Raw genomic sequence first — 918 nt, forward strand, 5'->3', positions numbered from 1 at the left:
CGTTTGGTTGTCCTCACCGGTGTGGGCTGCAGCTTGTTCATGAGCCTGGAGGGAGGCAGGGGGGGAGTGGGGGCTGCGGCGGGGCAGAGACCCTGGGTGGCAGCGGGGCATAGGCCCCTTTCGGGAAGGTCCAGCCCAGGTGTCCCTCACAAACACAAGGTGATTCCTCCCCCCCCCCAAGTCCCTGCTGGGCTCCAGGGCTCCCCGCAGACACAGGCACTTTGGGGGTGACTCCAGCCAAGCAGTGCCACAGAGAAAACCTCTGGCAGGTCCCACCGGTGTGGGCATGGACAGATCCCACCCGCCCTTCCCACCCCAAGGGCTTGGTGGGGGTCCCCAGGAGGGCAGGGCTCCTGCATCCCCACCCAAATGGAGCGGGGGCCCAGGGAGCAGCATGGGACTCACTCGCAGAGGATCACCCCATCCTTCAGCCCCTTCTGGAAGTCGGGCCCAATCTGCTGCCCCGTGACGCTCTCGATCCACGTCCGCAGCTCGGCCTCCTTCTGCGGGTCGTACTTCTGGGCGAGCTGGGAGGGGATGGCGAGGGGGCAGCTCAGGCATGGCCCCGGCGTGCACCCCAAGCACCCCATGGGGGATGGCTCCCCCCACCCCGGGCACAGACCTGCAGCGAGGTCTGGGGACAGCAGCCCAGTCCCAAACCCCCTTCCCCAGGAAGCACTGGGGACACTGGCACCATGTCCCCAGCCTCTGCAGGGCGGTGGAGTGCACCCGACAGCCTGGCTGCCCCCAGCCCCAGCGAGACGGGGGGTGAGGTGGGCGCAGCGAGCAAGGTGGGCGCAGTGAGGGGCTGGGACGGCCCTGGGATCTTTGTTCAGCTGCAATTTCCTGGCAAGCAGGAACCCCCCCAGGGTTGGCAGGCAGCAAGAGCCACAGCTGGGAGCACAGTGTGACCCCATC

The 918-nt window shown here is 67.8% G+C and overlaps 1 protein-coding gene across 1 annotated transcript in view; it reads right to left on the bottom strand.

The window, feature by feature from the left end:
• CNN2 (calponin 2) overlaps positions 1-872 on the bottom strand; it is a 2638-nt gene extending 1766 nt beyond the window's left edge. The window contains exon 1 of the mRNA XM_009640056.2: positions 406-872. Within this exon, the coding sequence (XP_009638351.1) occupies positions 406-590 (185 nt within the window). The 5' untranslated portion in view covers positions 591-872. The remainder of the gene's footprint in view (positions 1-405) is intronic.
• Positions 873-918: the final 46 nt, after the last annotated feature.

Source organism: Egretta garzetta, unplaced genomic scaffold (genome assembly GCF_000687185.1).
Source record: "Egretta garzetta isolate BGI_Z169 unplaced genomic scaffold, ASM68718v1 scaffold396, whole genome shotgun sequence".
Taxonomy (NCBI): domain Eukaryota; kingdom Metazoa; phylum Chordata; class Aves; order Pelecaniformes; family Ardeidae; genus Egretta; species Egretta garzetta.